This window comes from Chiloscyllium plagiosum, chromosome 32, assembly GCF_004010195.1.
Source record: "Chiloscyllium plagiosum isolate BGI_BamShark_2017 chromosome 32, ASM401019v2, whole genome shotgun sequence".
Taxonomy (NCBI): Eukaryota; Metazoa; Chordata; class Chondrichthyes; order Orectolobiformes; family Hemiscylliidae; genus Chiloscyllium; species Chiloscyllium plagiosum.
The window spans coordinates 6018729-6036728 of NC_057741.1; the positions used below are offsets into that span (position 1 = coordinate 6018729).

The following is an 18000-nucleotide window of genomic DNA, read 5'->3' on the forward strand; positions in this document are numbered from 1 at the left end:
ATTTTGGGAGAACTATGAGCCTAAATGACCTGAAGTAGGTTTTTAAAACAGTCCTAAAGGAGGCAGAGACAAAACGCTGTTAAATGAAGACATTAGAGAGTTTTGGGGGTTGACAACAGAAGGCACAATTATCACAGTGTGGAGAGATTAATTTCAAAGTTGATCAAGAAACTACAATCAGAAAAGGCCATATATCTCACACTGTTTAGTATTGCTGGAGGAGATTACACAGATAGGGAGAGGTGAGATCATGGAGGGATTGGAAAACAAAAGTAATAATTATGAAATGGAGGCATTTTTCAACCTTGAATCAATCTAAGCGGCATGGTGGCTCAGTGGTTAGCACTGCTGCCTCACAGCACCAGGGTCCCAGGTTCGATTCCAGCGTTGGGCGACTGTCTGTGTGGATTTCCCTCCGGGTGCTCTGGTTTCCTCCCACAGTCCAAAGATGTGCAGATCAGGTGAATCGGCCATGCTAAGTTGCCCATGCGTTAGTCAGAGGGAAATGGGTCCAGGTGGGTTACTCTTCGGAGTGTCGGTGTGGACTTGTTGGGCCAAAGGGCCTGTTTCCACACTTTTGGAAATCTAGAATCAATTTAAGTTTGCAAGCAGAAAAGTGATGAGAAATGGGACTTGGTACAAGTCAGATAACTGTCATAGGCAGCAACATTTATGGAGGGTATATGATAGGAGGCTGGCAAAGAATGCATTGACATGTTGAAATCCAGAAGTATCACAGCTATGGATCAGTGTTTCAACAGCAGAGGAGTTGAAGGAGGACCATAGTCAGTTCATGTTACAGGAATGGAAACAGTTGGTCTTGGTGATGGTATGGGTAAGTGGTTAGGATTCCATGTCGGAGTTAACGCCAATATTGTCAACAGGCTGGGCCAACCTCTGATTGTTGCTTTGGAGTTCAGTGAAGTTAGTGCCTGGGGAACAAAAGCAATGGGCGTAACTTAACTTAATCAAAGCATATTCACTTGCATATCATTTCACAGACATGAATAAGAGAAAACTGAATTTTCAATTCCCTTCTCTTACTGTAAATAATCAGTGGGTTTTGAAAAAGCAACATGTAGCTATTTTACCCCTCACCAGTATTAGAGTTTTTATTAGATTTCCTACAGTGTGGAAACAGACCCTTCGGCCCAACAAGTCCGCACCGACCCGTCGAAGCGCAAGCCACCCAGACCCATTCCCCTACATTTAGCCCTATCCCTAACACTACAGGCAATTTAGCATGGCCAATTCACCTGACCTGCACATTTTTTGGACTGTGGGAGGAAACCAGAGCACCTGGAGGAAACCCACATAGACATGTGGAGAATGTGCAACCTCCACACAGTCAGTCGCCTGAGGCGGGAATTGAACCCAGGTCTCTGGCGCTGTGAGGCAGCAGTGCTAACCACTGTGCCACCGTGCCGCCCATGGCAGCTGGAAATCAAGGCCAGGTATTCAGAAGTTGTCACAAAAGTTATCTTTTTGAAATTAAGTACTCAATGTTCCCCAATATACATATCTTTTAGATCCAGGTTGACAGAAAGCATGGAGGAGAATGTGAGGACTGCAGATGCTGGAGATCAGAGTCAAAGAGTGTGGTGCTGGAAAAACACAGCAGGTCAGGCAGAAACCAAGGAGCAGGAGAATCGACGTTTCGAGCATTAACCCTTCATCAGGAATGAGAGGGTGGCCCATGGGGACTGAGAGATAAGTGGGAGGGGAGTGGGGCCAGGGGGGAGGCAGCTGGGAATACAATAGGTGAATGAAGGTGGGGGTGAAGATTTTCCTCCTCCCTCGACAAGGTTCTCAGTGAGTCTCTCACTGCACCCCTCGGTCATCTCCAAATTGGCACTGCCCTCTTGAACAGTCCAAAGGGTCCATCTTCCTTCCCACCTATCTGCTCCACCCTTCTCTCCGCCCTATCACCTTCACCCTCACCCATCACGTTCCCAGCTACCTTCCCCCAGCCCAGTAATCTCTCAGCCTCCTTAGGCCACCCCCTCATTCCTGATGAAGAGCTTACCTGCTCACCTGCTCCTCAGATGCTGCCTGACCGGCTGTGTTTTTCCAGCTCCACACTCTTTGACAGAAAGCATGGAAAAGCAGTACAGGGAAATTATTAACCATCAGTATATAACTCCACTAATTAAAACTGAAGACCCCTTATAAATTTGCTCTTATACAAACAAGGAGTAACTAGGAACTACGTTCCTGTTCACGCGGTTGCTGATACGATTCTTTGATTCTTCTACCAATCAGAATGCTGCTTCTCATCATCCTTCTCTAGGTGTCCCCTATGGTTTGTAAGACAAACAGGATGGCTAGCTCACTGACAAAAAGTCCAGGACGTTCTGACTAAAAATCACAGCTGACAACAAATTCTGAAAGAAAGATAAATTGGTTTTCTTCTGGTTTAAGTTGTTTTTTATTTCTGCAGGGAACAGAGAGAGCTCCTAAACTGGTGGCTGTTTGAAAGCTCCTCTATCCTGTTCACAGTCTGAAACTGCTCAATTACTTGAGAACCACATAGTTTGGGAGACACCGCAGAAAGGAAAAAGAACCAAGCTGGGGGAGGACAAGGCACCTGTAGATGATGAGGGAAGTCGGAGAAGCATAAAAGCAAAATATTATATACAATATGGTGAAGATTAGTGGGAAACCAAAGGATTAGGAAGCCTTTAAAAAACAGCAGAGGATAACTAAAAAAAACTAAGGAAGGGGAAGAAAATAAAATATGAGTTGAAGTTAGCTATCAATATGAAAGAAGATTGCAAGAATTTTTTTTTCAATATCTAAAGGGTAACAGAAAGGCAAGAGTGGACATTGAACCATTGGAAGATAAGGTAGGAAAAGTAGTAATGGTGAAGAAGGAGATGATGAAGTAACTGAAGAGATATTTTGCATCAGTTTTCACAGTGGAAGACACCAGCAGTATACCCAAATTTCAAGAGAATTAGGACAGAGGTGAGTGTAGTGGTCATCACTAAGGAGAAGGTGTTGGAGAAGCTGAAAGATCTGAAGGTATATAAATTACCTGAACCGGATAGACTGCACTTCAGAGTTCTGAAGGAGACTGCGGAAAAGATTGTAGAGGCATTGGTGGTGATCTTTCAGGAATCACTGGAGTCAGGGAAGGCACCAGAAGACTGGAAAATGGCTAATGTTATGCCCCTGTTTAATAGAACATAGAACATCACAGTGCAGTGCAGGCCCCTCAGCCCGCGATGTTGTGCCAACCTGTGAAAATAATCTGATGCCCATCTAACCTACACTGTTCCAGTATTATCCATATGTATGTCCAATGCCCATTTAAATGCCCTTAATGTCAGCGAGTATACTACTGTTGCAGGCCCCTACGCCCCAACTACTCTCTGAGTGAAGAAACTACCTCTAATATCTGCCCTATATCTATCACCCCTCAATTTAAAGCTATGTCCCCTTGTGTTAGCCTTCACCATCTGACAAAAAAGGCTCTCACTGCCCACCCTATCTAACCCTCTGATTATCTTATACATGTCAATTAAATCACCTCTTAACCTTCTTCTCTCCAATGAAAACAGCCTCCGTTCCCTCAGACTTTCCTCAAAAGGCCTTCCCTCCATACCAGGCAACATCCCAGTGAATGTTCTCTGAACCCTTTCCATAGCTTCCACATCCTTCCTATAATGTGGTGACCGGAACTACATGCAATACTCCAGGTGAAGCCTTACCAGTGTCTTGTACAGCTGAAGCATGACTTCGTGGCTCCGAAACTCAATCTCCCTACCAATAAAAGCTAACACACCATATGCCTTCTTAACAACTCTATCAACCCGGGTGGCAACTTTCAGGGATTTATGCACCAGGACACCGAGATCTCTCTGTTCATCTACACCACCAAGAGTCTTACCAGTAGGCCGGTACTCTGCATTCCCATTACTTCTTCCAAAGTGAACTACCTCACACTTTTTTAAGAAGGGAGGGAGTCAGAAGACCAGAAACTATAGGTCTATCTGCCTGACTTTGGCTATTGGTAAGATTTTAGAAGTCCATCATTAAGGATGAGATTGCGCAATACTTTGAAGTGCATGGTAAAATAGGGTCAGATAGCATGGCTTCATCTAAGGGAAGGAGAAAGTGAGGTCTGCAGATGCTGGAGATCAGAGCTGAAAATGTGTTGCTGGAAAAGCGCAGCAGGTCAGGCAGCATCCAGGGAACAGGAGAATCGATGTTTCGGGCATTAAGCCCTTCTTCAGGAAGAAGGGATTCAGGAAGGCTTATGCCCGAAACGTCGATTCTCCTGTTCCCTGGATGCTGCCTGACCTGCTGCGCTTTTCCAGCAACACATTTTCAGCTCTTCATCTAAGGGGAGGTCATGCCTATCAAATCTGTTTGAATTCTTTGAGAAGGTAATGACAACGTTAGACAAAGGAAAACCAGTGGAAGTGATCTATTTGGATTTCCAGAAGGACTTTGACAAGATGCTAAACAGTAGGCTCCTAAATAAGATAAGAGCCCATGGGTTGGGGCAAGGAACTGGTATGGATAGAGAATTGGCTGACTAGTAGAAGGCAGAGAGTAGCGAAAATGGATCTCTTTCATGATGGCAGTCAGTGATTAGTGGAGTTGCTCAGGGATCTGTGTTGGGACCACAACTATTCACATTACACATTAATAAACTGAACAAAAGCACTGAGGGCATTGTTGCCAAGTTTGTAGATGACACAAAGATAGGTGGAGGGACAAGTAGTGTTGAGAAAGCGGGTAGGCCACAGAAGGACTTGAACATGCTCAGTGAGTGGGCAAAGAAGTGGCAGGTGAAATGCAATGTAGGAAAATGTGAAGTTCTTCCTTTTGGGTAGGTAGAATAGAGATGTAGACTATTTTCTAAATGGAAAAGGCTTCAGAAAATTGGAACACAAAAGGACTTGGGATTCATAGTTTAGGATTCTCTTCAGGTTAACTTGTAGTTCATTTGGCACATAGGAAGTCAAATGGAATGTTAGTATTCATTTCAAGAGGACTAGAATACAAAAGCAGAGATGTACTGCTGAGACTGTACAAGGCTCTGGTCAGACCATATTTGTAATATCACAAGCAGTTTTGGATCTTGTATCTAAGGAAGGATGTGCTGGTATTGGAGGATGTTTACAAGAATAATCCTTGGGAAGAAAGAATTGTCATATGAGGAACAGTTGATGACTCTGAGTCTGTACTCACAAGTTTGGAAGGATGAGGGGGATGCGATTGAAACAAGAGTCTGTTTTAGAGCCACTGCTGTTTGTCATTTTTATAAATGACCTGGATGAGGGCATAGAAGGATGGGTTAGTAAATTTGCAGGTGACACTAAGGTCGGTGGAATTGTAGATAATGCTGAAGGATGTTGTAAGTAATAGTGGAACATAGATAAACTGCAGAGCTGGGCTGAGAGGTAGCAAATGGAGTTTAATGTGGAAAAGTGTGAGGTGATTCACTTTGGAAGGAACAACAGGAATAAAGACTACTGGCCTAATGGTAAGATTCTTGGTAGTGTAGATGAACAGAGAGATCTCAGTGTCCATGTACATAGATTCCTGGAAGTTGCCACCTAGGTTGATAGGGTTGTTAAGAAGGCATACAATGTGTTAGCTTTCATTGATAGAGGGATTGAGTTTCAGAGCCATGAGGTCAAAATACAGCTGCACAAAACTCTGGTGCAGCCGCACTTGGAGTACTGCATACAGTTCTTGTCACCACATTATAGGAAGTTATGAAAAGGGTTCAGAGGAGATTTACTAGGATGTTGTCTGGTATGGAGGGAAGGTCTTATGAGGAAAGGCTGAAGGACTTGAGGCTGTTTTCTCGAGGGCCCAAGGGCCTGTACTGCGCTGTATTCTTCTATGTTCTATGTTCTATGTTCTATAGGACAGATGTCAGAGGTAGTTTCTTTACTCAGAGTGTAGTAAGGGCGTGGAACACCCTGCCTGCAACAGTAGTAGACTCGCCAACTTTAAGGGCATTTAAATGGATAAACATATGGATGAAAATGGAATAGCGTAGCATAAATGGGCTTCAGATTGTTCCACAGGTCAGCACAATATCGAGGGCCGAAGGGCCTGTACTGCGCTATAATGTACTATGTTTATGAAACTTACAGAATACTGAGAGACCTGGACAAAGTGGAAGCAGAGAAGATGTTTCCACTAGTAGGAGAGATAGGACCCAAGGGCACAGCCTCCAGGGAGAAGGGACGATGCTTTAGAACTGAGCCAAGGAGGAACTTCTTCAACCAGAGGGTGGTTAGTTGGTGGAACTCATTCTCACAGAGAGCTGTGGAGGCCAGGTCATTGAGTATATTTAAGACAGAGATACATAGGTTCTTGGTTAGTAAGAGGATCAATGATTATCGGGAGAAAGCAGGAGAAGGGGGCTGAGAAACATTTTAGCCATGATTGAATGAAGGAGCAGACTCGATGGACCAACTGGCCCAATGCTGCTTCATATCTTATGGTTTTATGTTTATTGGCAGGTTGAAGGTCTTTGTCGTTGTTAACTTATCACCAGTCTACAAACTAATCTGCTACTCATTACCAACCAAAGCTCCATTTGTATATCACCTTTTCAGTTCCAGTTCATCTGCAACCACTGTTAATAACCCACGTTGTGCAAGTATGTTCACAATAAGTATCTAAGAAAAAATAATTCCCATTTCAGTCCACAATTGAAGAAAACCTCAAAAATAAAAAGACACAGTCTTTTCAAGAGTCCTATGTAAAGGGTTTATTGCACGATTCCCTCAAAGAGGTCGACTTTCAAAAGGAACAAAGATACCAGATGAACCTTGATTATCCAACGGATACAGCAGGCAGTATTTTGCTTGGTTAATCCAATTCCGGATAATCCAATGTTGGATTACAGTTTAGTTGAGCATCGGGACCTTGCAATCTTGCAGATAATCTGATATTCGGATAATTGAATGCCGGATAACTGAGGTTCCTCTGGGGTTACTTGTTCTCTTGTTGCTCAGAAGTCTTGTTTCTTTTCTGCTGGGCTTCTGAAGGAATAGGCTTGGAGACTTTGCAGTGTCCAGTTTTTCAATAATGTGGATGTTACTGCGCTTGCTGTCTCAGTAACCCCACTGGAGTAGTCCATGGGAAATCAAGCTTCACTTACCCTAGAGTTATCTCTGCATCACATGAATCAATTCTCTCAAAGGATGGCCATGCTTAATTGCTTCAGTTTTCCTTTCTTCCTACGTATTTCAAATTATAAAATTTGAACTTGGGAGTCGGCTGGTCATAATTTCCCAATGATCACCTTTTGATGTACTGGCTCTATAAATTTCAGTCCTCAACTCAGAGGCTGAACCAAAATGACCATACACCAACTGTTTATGTTTCAATTACAGTAGCGCCTTGATTTACGAACTTAATCCGTTCCGGGACCCGGTGTGCGAACCGAAAAGTTCACGAACTGAATCAGTTTTTCCCATTGTTCGGAGAGCGTAATAATGCTTGGACGTAGCAATGAACGATGTTCACAGCGCACGCGTCAAAGACGAACTGAATGAGATCATGCGGGGCCCGAGAGCTTTTGCGTTCAACAAAGCAGAACAATGAAACCACGTGGTCGCACACAGGCTTTTTGCGTTCGTACCTTCATTCGTACCTTGAATTTCGTACGTACGTTGAAGCAAACATACAATCCTATTTGTAAACCGATTTGTTCGTGAACGGGGTCGTTCGTACGCCGAGGCGCTACTGTAATGCTAAAGAAAAAGACAGTTGTTATCATGTTTGGTAAGGTGGAAGATTCTGGATACTGCAGATGCTGGAGTTCAGAGTCCAGATTAGAGTGGGTGCTGGAAAAGCACAGCAGGTCAGGCAGCATCCCAGGAGCAGGAAAATCGACGTTTCGGGCAAAAGCCCTTCATCAGGAATGAGGCAGGGAGCCTCTGGTGTGGAGAGATCAGGTTTGGTAATCTCACTGCCTGGTAAGACCAGGTTCACCAGTAACTTCCAGGGGAGTTGGATATGTGGAGAAAATTGTTCAACTATGGGCAAGGGGGTGGGCCTGGATAGTTCTTCCAAAGATCCAGCACAGGGATAACGGGCCAAATGGACTCCGACGTTGCTTGGTTTAAGGATGCCATTCTTGTGTACCCACTACTTGGCATGAAAATAATTCTACTGGTGAACCAAGGGGGGTATTCTTTAAAAGGAACTGGAGTAATTTAAATCAGAGCTTCATTCGCCAGGACCCTTTTATGTTGTTTTTAGTCTCAGTCCCTTAAACTGAGGAGATTCTAAATCTCCTGGTTACCGCCAGTACTTTGGGGGTGGGAATTCAATTACCGGGAAGCTGGTCTTGTCTGGTAAACGGGAGGGATTCCCGGACAAACATAAACTCAGGTTTCAGTTCATTTTCTATCTCTGCTGAACAAATTGACTTTGGATGAGTTCCGGTTTCCAGGAACATTTGCAGCCTTTATAGCTGCTGTGATTTACCTCAGGGTCTGGTTTGACTCTCTGAGTTGAGAATAAGTGGAGAAGCCGCGAAGTTGCTCCCTCAGAAGGAGCTGTGCGACATCCGCCGCAAACAGATTTGCAGGAAAGCTCCCAGAATGAACAGTTCCAGCTGAATATGGCCCGGCTGTCCAGGCCGAGAGGCAGAAGCCGGGATCTGGTGATGGACCGGCGCTTTGTAAAATCGAATTCCTCAACTACAATCCCAGGCACAAAGCTTTGCCGGTTTTTAAATTGGAAAGGATTACTGGAATAGTTTGAAACGGTTACATCTGGACTGAATGAGGTCAGGGTGCTGGCCGAGGTCAGCTCAGTTTGAACTGAGAGACCAGGCGGGACCCAGCTCTCTGTGCGATTAGTGTTAGACCCGGCAGCCCCTTTCTCGTCCCATAATGCTAAGGTTTAGTCATAATTTGTTCAGTTTCAGACCGGAATCTACAGAGCCATTTTCAAATGCTCCCAACTTTGTCAAAGGAGTGTCTGAGGGCTTGGTCCTTAATTAGGTGCAACCAAAGAGCTTAGATTCCCTGCAGCGTGGAAACATTCAGTAACCCACCCAGACCCATTTCCCTCTGACTAATGTACCTAAGACACTGGGGCAATTAGGTACGGCCAATTCACCCTGGCCTGCACATCCTTGTGACTGTGGGAGGAAACCGGAGCAAATGCAGAGAATGTGCAAACTCCACTCAGAGAGTCGCCCGAGGCTGGGATCGAACCCAGGACCCTGGGTGCTGTGAGGTAGCAGTGCTAACCACTGAGCCACCATAATGTATGAGGTTGAATGACCGGAAACTGAACTTGTGACATACCGAATCCTACCAAGATGATGCAGCCGCGCGTATTCCAGTTTACCTACATCTAATGTAACGGGCTGTTATCAGAAATATTTGGAGTGGGCTATTTTTTTAAAAAAAACAGCCTGAGCAGAACGAGACTCCCGCAGTGAACTCTGGCAGATTGCAAATCAATTGTGAAGGACCAGATCGCCAAATCGATAGAGTTAGCTTATCCATCCAGAAAGACTCGGCAGTCTCTCACCGTCACATTCAGTTGTTTGTTAAATGACTCAGAGGCTTTCATCCCCTCAGACACCCATTCCACAGCCCGGTTACTCTGTGCAAAGAGCTTCCTGACATCAAGCAGCCTTTCCCTCATTTGTCTTTTATCGTGGTTTAGTTTGAAGTATTGTCCCAACCTACTTTTTTTTTCCGAAATGGTTTGTGTTCTTTGTTCTTTGTTTACAAGTTGGCATACGTTCCACTCAGTGCATATGTTATAGTTTACAAAGTAGATTGTGATAATGAGTGAGCTTTGAATCAGAGCGAATCCAAACGAGCAAAGAATGATGAAACAGCTCATAGCTTCCAGCTTACTGTGCGCCATCCGCTGTAATACCCTCTCCACGCTATTCCCCAGGAGTAACTGCTGGCTCCCTTTGGCTTCGAGCTGCTGTGAAATGTTCCCCGCTTATTTAGCGGGGGCAGGGGTTTCTCTAAAGATGAAACGCTATAAAAATGATGCGTGGAATTATAAGCGTGGAAGAGCCGGTGTAATGCCCAGGCAATGTGGCTAACTACAGTATATGACACTCCACGGTCCCTCACTCAAATTAAACCACGTATTTGGTCTTTGAATTAAACTTGGGTTTCCACAGCTGCCAGTCCCTCAATGGTAGTCATGATCTGGATATACCGGTGTTGGACTGGGGTGTACAAAGTTAAAAATCACACAACTGAGCTGAAAATGTGTTGCTGGAAGGAATGTCGATTCTCCTGCTCCTTGGATGCTGCCTGACCTGCTGCGCTTTTCCAGCAACACATTTTCAGCTCTGATCTCCAGCATCTGCAGCCCTCACTTTCTCCTTAAAAATCACACAACACCAGGTTATACTCCAACAGGTTTAACTGGAAGCGCTAGCGCGGCTCCGATTGATTGATGAAGGGGCCCCAGATGAGGGAGCAGCGCTCCGAAAGCCAGTGCTTCCAAATATACCTGTTGGACTCTAACCTGGCGTTGTTTGATTTTTCACTTTATTCCCTGAATGTTCTCCTCTTCTCCAAGTTTCAATGCCCCTCTCTGACCAAGGCCGTTGGGAAAGTGAAAGTCTGCAGTGCTGGGCCCAGACAGCTGCAGGTTCAGCGAGTTTTGGGGCAGAACGAAGACTTTATTTTGGCTTAATGGATGGTCTTCCAGCCGCAGCTGCTGTTTGCCTCAGTGTCTATCCCTTGATTCAAGGCCCTAAATCATAGAAGCTGTGTTTTACAGAGCTGTTGGGAGTAACCTTACCAAAGCACTGCATCCCTTTCTCAGGAGTCTTTGCAAACGTGAATGCCGGAAGGAAACCAGGGGAACAGCTTGGGGTGACACTGTGACACCATGGAACCAGGAAAGATCCGATGAGGACAACGCTTCATGGCCTCAGCCAAGGTATCACGTAGGAGGGGGAACCATTTGTTGTATGAAGACAGATTGAACAGTTTAGGCCTATACTCTCTGGAATTTAGAAGAGTAAGGGGAGATCACATTGAGGTATTCAACATGATAAAGTGTATGGATAAATAGACATGGAGCGGATCCTTCCTCTTGTGGGACATTCTGAGGTGAGAGATCACAGACTCAGGATAAGGGTTGGTAAATTCAAAGCAGGGTTGAGGAGAAACTACTCCTCCCAAAGGTTGTGAATCTGTGGAATTCCCCCCGCCCCAAAGTGCGGTGGATGCTGCGACAGTGAGTAAGTTTAAGGAGGAGTTAGACAGATTTTTAATTGCTAATGGGTTGAAGGATTATGGGGAAAAGGCAGGAAATGGGTGTGAGGAGCATATCAGCCACGATCGAATGGCGCAGCAGACTCAATGGGCCGAATGGCCTAATTCTGTTCCTATACCTTTTGAACTGATTAGCTCAGTTGGCTGAATGTGAAATTGTATAACAGGGTGGGTATAATTCCCACACCAGCTGAGGTTACCATGACAGACTCTCCTTGTCCACCCCTCCTCTGGCCTGTGTGCCTGGTGACCCTCTGGTTAAACCACCATCAGCCACCCCTCTGGCATGGGAGAGCACTACTATACTCCGGTAAGATTATGGCAACTTTGCCTTTTGTCACGTGGTGCTGGTTTAATTGCTGTGGCAGTGGAGCGGTGGTTCAGTTCAATGACTTTGACAGTTCAACTATTTGCCCCCAGAAGGAGCTTGGAAGACCTTGATCCCTTCTCCCTGCACTGAGTTCGCTTTTGAGTAACATGGTGCATAAAACATGTTGATGACAATATGCCCAGAGCAATCTTTCATTTTCCTAATCTTTGGGTAAGTTTAGAGAAATAAATCCTGGATTTGCGAGGCATTTTAAAACCTGAGTGGGCACCAGGCGAGAGTGTCCTCTTTACCTTACCACACGGTATTAGCTGGGGGAATTGTAGCTTGAAATGAGATTGCAACTGGGTTCGAAAAGGTATAGCAGCCACTTCAATATTATCGCAGGGATGCAGTTCCCAGAAATATAAACTACTGCAATTCGCTACAAACAAAAAACAAAATTCAGGAAACCATCAGAGAATCAGTTGGCCCAGTACCATCCAGACCTCAGAATCAGACCTGGTTCTAACCTTAACACAAAAGCAAAATCCCGAGGATGCTGGAGATCTGAAAACCAATGTGCTGGAGAAGCTCAGCAGGTTTGGCTGGACCCGTGTGGAGAGAAATAACAGTTCACGTTTCGAGGTCAATATCATTCTAAGGCAAACTGCATTTCTGAAGAACGCATGCAGGCTGAGCTGTGACTTTATAGAGATTTATCAAACCATGAGGGACATCGATAAGGTGAATAGGCAAGATCTTCTCCCCAGTTTAGGGGGATCCAAACCTAGAAGGTATAAGTTTAAGGTGAGAGGGAAAAGATTTAAAAGTGATCTTTTTTCACACAGAGGGTGGTGCGGGTTTGGAATGAGCTGCCAGAGGAAGTGGTGGAGGCTGGTACAATTACAATATTTAAAAAGCATCAGGATGGATGTATGAATAGGAAGGGTTTGGAGGGATATGGGCCGGGTGCTGGCAGGTGGGACTAGATTGGGTTGGGATATCTGGTCGGCATGGACGGGTTGGACCGAAGGGTCTGTTTCTGTGCTGTACATCTCTATGACTCGAAATAGTAACTGTATTTCTCTGTTCACACGCAGTCAGGTCCTGCAGCGTTTCCTGGTTCTAACGCTGTTTTGGTAGCGTGGCTTGAGGCTTGTTCGGGGATTGTAGTTATATTGTTACTGATGCAGGGTGTCCTTAGTTACTGCCCTCTGCTGTGTTGCTGCAAAAAGAAAATGCCAACCCGGGTCATCATCAGTATCTGGCTGAAACTGACTCCATTCAAAGAAATTGTCAAAATCGATCCATTGCAGAGTTCCAAAGTTGCAGAATCGGTATTAAATACACCGCCCATGAGCGGAAACTTCACACCAAAACGGCTTCATTTCTTGCCCCAGCGTGGAGAGAAGCACAGTCGAGGTTCTCTGTAATTTGTGACTGCCCTTCTATTTGAAATGTGCCAACCCTCAGCAACCACAATGAGAGAACTTCAAAATCAATCCTCATTCAAATGGTTCTTAACTCCAGCTGGGAAGATGTTTGCATTTCAAATGTACGTTGTGAAATACTTCTACAGTTTGGTATGTATCAATATCCCGCCATGTGGAAAATTGTTTTAAGTTCTGGTTTAAACATTGCTACAAAACGTTTCAAAAGTAAAATAGTTCTCCGGTTTAAACAAAAAACGCACATTAGAAGACGTGCCCTAATTTACCCAAGATCTTTCTAACACTGGCTGTTAAGGGCTTTGTAAGTTATTACCCTAACACAGTGTGACTTGCAGCAGCCCCGATGTGTAATACAGCAGACTGGGGTGGCTGGTCCTGCCGACACTCTGACTGACACATTTACCATATCAAAAAGTAAACAGCGTCCATCAATGTCAGATAACCAAAACCACAGACCCATTTGTAGCGCGAAGCTTGGGTGCTATCTGCCGAGCGCAATCGAGCGAGACCCATTTCACGATCCGCCCTTTCCCGCCCGTCTCTTCCTACTGAGTCCTGGGAGCCGCCAGCACCGGGGAAGGAGGCCTCGGAAATCAAATCCAAGCTTTCGCTCATTGTGAGGAGCAGCAGCACTCCCAGGTGATGGCATATTACAGTATCCTGACAGCTCCGCCGGCCTTTTCATTGGCAGGGGGGACACAGCCCTGAATTTCCACACACGCACTTTTCAAATCGCAATGCAGAGCTCTCATGCCTTTGTGAAGAGAGTTTAGCACAGAGACTAAATCGCGCCTCTACTATTTACTGTATATTTACCTCGATTCGCCCACAGAATTAATGCTCGGGCCCATTGCAGCAACGCGGCTCTACAAATCCCTGAAGGAGGTGATCATTTCCTTATCCCCGGGGGCCTGGTTATTTTGGGGTAATAGGGATGTGTAAGTAGTCGCTTGGAAAGGATTTCCTGGTAGTGGCGAGGACATCTAATCATTGAGACCCCCCCCCCCACCCACCGATCGCATAGGGGAGATCGTTTTCCCAGCATGGGGAAGAGTAATCATAAATTAAGTTTGTGGGTGGGTGATTATCTATTTTGTACAGTTGCAATGTCTTAATTACATTGCACTGGACGTCTCCTGGATTCAGAGCCCATGGCACCCAGGGAGTTTACGCCAATGAATGCAATTAAAGATTATAAAGAGAACTGCCAGCACTATAGCAGAAGACATGCCGAAGAGGGAGAATGGGGGTGGGGAGTAGGAAAGGGAGTTAGTAAAAACGGACCTACAACATACCCAATAAAATGTATCGGGAGTCTGTGGGGCCAAGGTGAAACGGTTTGATTTCCTCATTCTGTGCCTGTGTCTCTCTACAATGGGAAAACAAGCCTGGTGCTTTAACAAGGTGGATATATCAATGTATCGCTTGAAAAACAACGTACAATTAAAGCGAGATTGGGGGGAGGGTGTGCAATGTTTTTGCCTCTCGTCAACCCGATTTGAGCGGCAATATTCCTCATTAAAATATGAATTAGACAGAGATTGCAGTTCATTTTCAGGTTTGACATGTCTTTCATACAAAGAGGGAGGGGTTTGGGGTCAGTTCTCACATGAATCCTTTTGGTTAAGTCTGACTGTATGAAATCGATCCTTGAATTCCTTTTTGTTGTTGTTATTTCCAGGACGGGATTTGTATCTGTTCCGGACAGGGGGTTGGTGTAGAATGGGAAATGTTTGAACGCCTGGATGATCTTTAAATTCCAGTCGCAGTTCCTGTGGAACTTGGCGTTGCCGTCTAGAGTACTTTGAAGCCCCCATTTGGTCAGTTCCTTGGCCTCCGGGTCTGACATCTTCTCGGCTAATGAAATTTCCCCCCTGATAACTGGTCTGGAAGGGTTGATGGACCAACAGATAATTCCCTTAATTTCTTTAAACGGGTCTTCAGCCGTTCCGGCGTGAAAGGCGGCTTAATGATCAGTCAGACTTCAGATGAAAGGGAAGCCAGAGGGTTAATGAATGAGCGATTTCCTGCGCAAATGGAACCAGCCAAAGATACAGAGGTCGCCCCAAAGGAACATTCAAAGAGACAGCATAGCAACAAAGGAAGCGTCTGTACTTGGTAATGCAGATGTACTGTACTCAGGATGAACGGAAGACATTCATGTGTTGTGCCAGATTATTAAATGTATCATTAAAATACCCGGGCGAACACACGCACTGCCTCTGTCTATATAAACAAACAAGTTGTCCCATTTTGCAGTTCTAATTCGCTTAATGGGTCCAACCAGGAATTATTTAATATTCCTCATAAATTATTTCTGAAGACACTCAGCGTAGGCTGCCCGCCCCATTCAGAAGTTTTTGCACTGGCATTAACATTCTCAGCGTGTGTTCGGTGGCAGGAGACAGTTGTTTTGGTGCATTCAAGTGACTGGAGCTACAACAAAGAGGAGTTTAGGAAGTCGGGATTCCCCCCGCCTCCCCTCCCCCGTGTCATCTGAACACAAAAGCATTATCCAAAGGTAGGGGCTGTTGGAAAAGTTCAGCTCCTTAGTACCTGGGTTATCGATATTCCGACGCGCGGATTTCTTTTTTGTTTGGTAAGTAGAAAACCCCAAACGAAATTCAAAAAAAAAATTTCTAAACTACTTGTACGTGCTCAGTGACGGCCTTTGAAAGCGAGATTTCGTCGTTGCGGGTCTCTTTTTTTGATGAATGTTTCCTCTGCCTCTTTTGTAAACCACATTCGTTTTTCTCATCTGAAAGCTTTCTCTGTATAATGGCACCCAGCAGGATGCGATAGAGGGAGAATTGCACTGAATTCCGGTCTGCGGTTTATTTTACAAATGAATAATAAAGCCGCCGAGGGCCCAAGGCAGCGTGAGGGGCTTAGATGATTTTTCTCCAAAGGCTCGTTCAGCAACTTTCTTTGTAGAACACGGAGAGCTACGTCTTTCAGCAACTTTCTTTGTAGAACACGGAGAGCTACGTCTCTCAGTGTGAGAGAGAATATGTTTGAGGAGGGTGTGCCTCAACAGTCAAGGTACAAAATGTGTATTTTCTTAAATCTCACTGAGATTAGGGCCAAACTTGGTGAGAACTTCAGTAGGCTTGATACCCACTCTAACAGTAACTAATGATTTTTTAATGCTTCTAATATGAAATTATTACTATGAAATTCAACCAAACTGATTTAGGCTAGAATAGGGATTGTGTGAATTGCAGGGGAAGTTGTACTGGGAAGTCTCAATGAAATGAGATACAGCCAGCCAGGGCTGCAGTGATCTTGTCTGGTCGGATGCGCCGTTTCCTCTGACCCAATTAGCGGGATATTACCCACCAATCTACTCTCAGCAGCAACCCGGGCCGACCAATCCGCGTCCTGGGAACAAGGGAAAGGGGTGGGCAAGGAGGCGGGACCCTCCTGCCTCTGTCCAATCAGCGCCCAATAACTGTGCCCTGCACCGGCCCAGCCAATCAGCGCCGACCGGATGCGCCGTATCCTCTTGGTTTCACCTCCCCCCCCCTCCCCTCCGCCCAATCCCTAAAGCCGGAGACGGGGACCAATCGGCGGCGGTGGAATGCGCTCTCGCGGCTAATGAGCAGCGGTGGAATGCGAGCTGGCGACCAATGAGGGCGAGGGGAACGTGGTGTGTGTGTTCGTGCGGGGCTAGCGGTGGAGGGGACGGGACGAGCGGTCGCCAGTGGCACTGAGGACAATCGGGGAGCGGAGCAGTCCGGCGCAGCTAGGGGCTGTTTTTGGGGAAGAGCAGCTCGCCGTGCCGACAGATAGCTGAGCACACAGTGTCTCCGTAACACAGTGCAGAGAGGAGCGAGGCTGCACTCTCACAGGCACAGACACAAGAAGTGGGAGCCCTTTCAACACCTCCAGCAGCAGGACACGCCGGTGCAGCTGCAGGTGACCCCTTCCGTGTGAGGCAGCCAAAGGTGCAGGAGCGTGAGTCCCCGAACAAGGAGACCGCCCTCAGCCACTTAACCCTCAGCGAGAGCTTGCTGCGGGGAGGCGCCGCTGAGGAAGTCAGCCGAAGGACCGGGGGGGAACGGGGGAGGGCCAGTGCGCCGCGAGTGGTCAGCAGCCCCGCCAGCCATCCCCCTTCTCCCGCACCCCGCACCCGCTCGGGGTCAGTGCATCGCGGGCTCCTGCTCCCCTCAGCTCGACAACTTGCACTCCCGTTCAGTCTTATATTCGGCCCGAAGACGTGTCTTGTAAACACACACTTGGTTTTGATGTAAAGGCTGCAGTCTGGGGATCTACCTTGGAAAAGACTTGGCAAAAGCAGCAATAAAATGGATTTGTACTTGGTGGATATATGGAAATAGGTAAGATCCCTCAATAATTTATAACTTTAAAAATGTATCTAATTGGATAGATTTTACAAACGCTTGTTGGATCCCCCCCCCCCCTCCACATGGTTTTAATCCCTAAATGCAAAGAGGAATGTTTACTTTTTGTTGTTGCTGGAGATTGTAATCTTCAGGTTGAATCCTCTTCCACTTGTGAAAATGGTCAAAATAGTTGAATGACCCCAGTGTTGTTACTGGAAAGTCCGCCCCCGTGTGGTTCTCCATACCTTCCCAGCGCCAGCCTGTTGCTGCTACTCGATTCATTCATAATTTCACCCCCCACTCCCTCCCCCCTCTCTCTCTGGGCTCGGTGAACGATCGATTAAACCGAGACCCTGTGACTGCGGGCTCCTGAAGTGCGCTCTCTCTGTCTGTCTGTCTCTGAGTAATTTTCATTGAGGTCATCGCCGGGAAGCTGCTAGCAAGGACTCGAAGGAGGGGGGGGGGGGGGAGAGAGAAGGGGTTTCGTGAATGTGGAGTGGATCGTTTCCCTTGGCCCATCGCGCTGCCAGAGGGTAGTGTGTGCGGACTTTCGGAGCAGCGATTGCTTGTTTGCAGCAAGGTGATGGGGGTGTGTGTGTGTGGGGGGGGTGCACTCACGTTTCTCGGCGTGGGCTGAA

At 46.2% G+C, this 18000-nt stretch overlaps 2 protein-coding genes across 20 annotated transcripts in view; one reads left to right on the top strand and one right to left on the bottom strand.

Moving 5' to 3' along the window:
- Nucleotides 1-513: 513 nt before the first annotated feature.
- Nucleotides 514-15077, bottom strand: LOC122539340. Of its 14 annotated transcripts, none has more exons than XR_006309040.1 (4): nt 9300-9522; nt 7619-7730; nt 6580-6650; nt 514-932 (listed from the first exon to the last, which is right to left on the bottom strand). XR_006309040.1 is itself a non-coding variant. In XM_043674076.1 (4 exons), the coding sequence occupies exons 1-3, from the start codon at nt 14863-14865 to the stop codon at nt 6595-6597; spliced, it is 564 nt and encodes a 187-aa protein (XP_043530011.1). In that variant the 5' UTR covers nt 14866-15077; the 3' UTR covers nt 514-932; nt 6580-6594. The 14 variants fall into 14 exon arrangements, 8 of the variants coding, with proteins under 8 accessions (XP_043530011.1, XP_043530010.1, XP_043530012.1 ...); XR_006309043.1 differs by lacking the exon at nt 9300-9522 and adding an exon at nt 8470-9058; XR_006309041.1 differs by lacking the exon at nt 9300-9522 and adding an exon at nt 8317-9058.
- Nucleotides 15078-15527: 450 nt separating this feature from the next.
- spry1 (sprouty homolog 1, antagonist of FGF signaling (Drosophila)) overlaps nt 15528-18000 on the top strand; it is a 14274-nt gene continuing 11801 nt past the window's right edge. For 2 of the 6 annotated variants that reach the window (XM_043674066.1, XM_043674067.1), the window contains exon 1: nt 16637-17356. The gene's annotated coding sequence lies outside the window, so the exon portion shown is untranslated. Of the gene's footprint in view, nt 15616-16636; nt 17357-17850; nt 17943-18000 lie in introns of those variants that run through there. The other 4 variants (XM_043674071.1, XM_043674068.1, XM_043674070.1 and 1 more) reach the window with 4 other exon arrangements.

Coding starts and splice junctions, on each gene's coding strand:
- LOC122539340 (XM_043674073.1), bottom strand. CDS start 14,865: ATGTCAGACCCGGAGGCCAAGGAACTGACCAAATGGGGGCTTCAAAGT. Junction 7,731..14,457: donor CCCCCAATCTCGCTTTAATT/GTACGTTGTTTT, acceptor CTTTTTCTTTAG/CATTACAGTAGCGCCTCGGC. Junction 933..7,618: donor AATTCAAGGTACGAATGAAG/GTACGAACGCAA, acceptor TTTGTTCCCCAG/GCACTAACTTCACTGAACTC.